The sequence below is a fragment of the Raphanus sativus genome, unplaced genomic scaffold (genome assembly GCF_000801105.2).
Source record: "Raphanus sativus cultivar WK10039 unplaced genomic scaffold, ASM80110v3 Scaffold3807, whole genome shotgun sequence".
Classification (NCBI taxonomy): Eukaryota; Viridiplantae; Streptophyta; class Magnoliopsida; order Brassicales; family Brassicaceae; genus Raphanus; species Raphanus sativus.
This window is the reverse complement of record NW_026619111.1, coordinates 8,155-9,669: the sequence shown is the minus strand read 5'-3', so window position 1 is coordinate 9,669 and position 1,515 is coordinate 8,155. Positions and strand designations below refer to the sequence as shown.

Below are 1,515 nucleotides of genomic sequence, written 5' to 3'. Positions count from 1 at the left end.
CTTCCTACATTCCATTAAACAAAAATAATAAATAAAAAATCTCCTTTTAATGTCAGGATTTTACTTTCTAGTACAGAAAATGTCTTCTCTTCAATTTTTTTGGCTGACCTTTTCTTGTTGTCATCCTGTAGATGCAGGCATCTCTTCTCCCGCAAAAGCAGGTGCTATCCTTTTCCTGTTATTTAGTTACCATAATGTTCTTATGAATAGATTAATTTATTTCGTTTATTTCCTGTGGTAGACGTCTGCGTTTAAGATTTATTGAATGTAATCTTATTTCTAATACACTTAATACTTAATACATTCTGGAAGAGCTGTATGTTCTTCTTGCTGATCGATGATAAACAATTGGTTTTTGTTTTCATCTCTAGGAATGGAATATGCTTTTGGATTTGTGGCCATCATTCTTATAGCCGGAGGTTTGTACTGTGTTATCAGCCGGCGAAGGAAGACATCAGATGTTCCTAGCCAGCTTAATCTAAAGGCCCTTATTCCACTAAAGCACTACAGCTATGCACAAGTGAAGAGAATCACAAAGTCGTTCGCCATAGTGGTTGGGAAAGGCGGATTTGGAACTGTCTACAGAGGAACACTCTGTGATGGTCGTAGTGTAGCGGTGAAGGTCTTGAAAGACTCAAAGGGTAATGGTGAAGACTTCCTCAATGAAGTTGCCAGCATGAGCAAAACTTCTCATGTCAACATTGTTACCCTGCTTGGATTCTGTGCCGAAGGTACCAAGAGAGCCATTCTTTACGAGTTTTTAGAGAATGGATCTCTTGATAACTTCATCTCAAGCACAAAGTCGTCGAATAAGAATTGGATGAAGCTATATGAAATTGCATTAGGTGTTGCTCGTGGTCTAGAGTACTTGCACCATGGATGCAGGACAAGGATTGTACATTTCGACATAAAGCCGCAGAATGTACTCTTGGATCACAACCTTTGCCCCAAGGTTTCTGACTTTGGCCTTTCTAAGCTTTGTGGGAGGAAAGAAAGCATCATGTCAGTGTTGGACACAAGAGGAACGATAGGATACATTGCACCTGAAGTGTTTTCAAGAGTGTACGGTAAAGTCTCACACAAGTCGGATGTGTATAGCTATGGAATGCTGGTTCTTGAAATGATTGGATCAAGAGCCAAACCATCAACTGAAGACACTGCATCTACTAAAAGCTCAGTATACTTTCCAGAATGGATCTATACGGATCTTGAGATGGGAGACAGTGGAAGGCCTAAAGGAAATGGAATCAACTTTGAAGAAGAGGAGATAGCAAAGACGATGACATTGGTGGGTTTGTGGTGTATTCAGTCTTCCCCTTCAGATCGTCCATCGATGGACAGAGTGGTAGAGATGATGGAAGGAAGTCTTGATGCTCTTGAAGTCCCTCCGAAGCCTGTTTTACAAGCGACTCTTCCAGAATCTTTTACGCTTTCAGAGGATATTTCTCTTTACACAGAAGTATGTTCAATGAATTGGCGCAGCGTCAAGCTTGATAAGCTCGAAGATCGTTGATT

General features: G+C 40.5%; 1 protein-coding gene across 1 annotated transcript; it reads left to right on the top strand.

The window, feature by feature from the left end:
* Positions 1-118: 118 nt before the first annotated feature.
* Positions 119-1,515, top strand: LOC130506944 (LEAF RUST 10 DISEASE-RESISTANCE LOCUS RECEPTOR-LIKE PROTEIN KINASE-like 2.5). Its single transcript, XM_057001641.1, has one exon. It carries the CDS (start codon positions 338-340, stop codon positions 1,511-1,513), a length of 1,176 nt encoding a protein of 391 aa, XP_056857621.1. The 5' UTR covers positions 119-337; the 3' UTR covers positions 1,514-1,515.

Excerpts from the sequence above, each read along its gene's own strand:
- LOC130506944 (XM_057001641.1), top strand. The coding sequence starts at position 338 with ATGATAAACAATTGGTTTTTGTTTTCATCTCTAGGAATGGAATATGCT.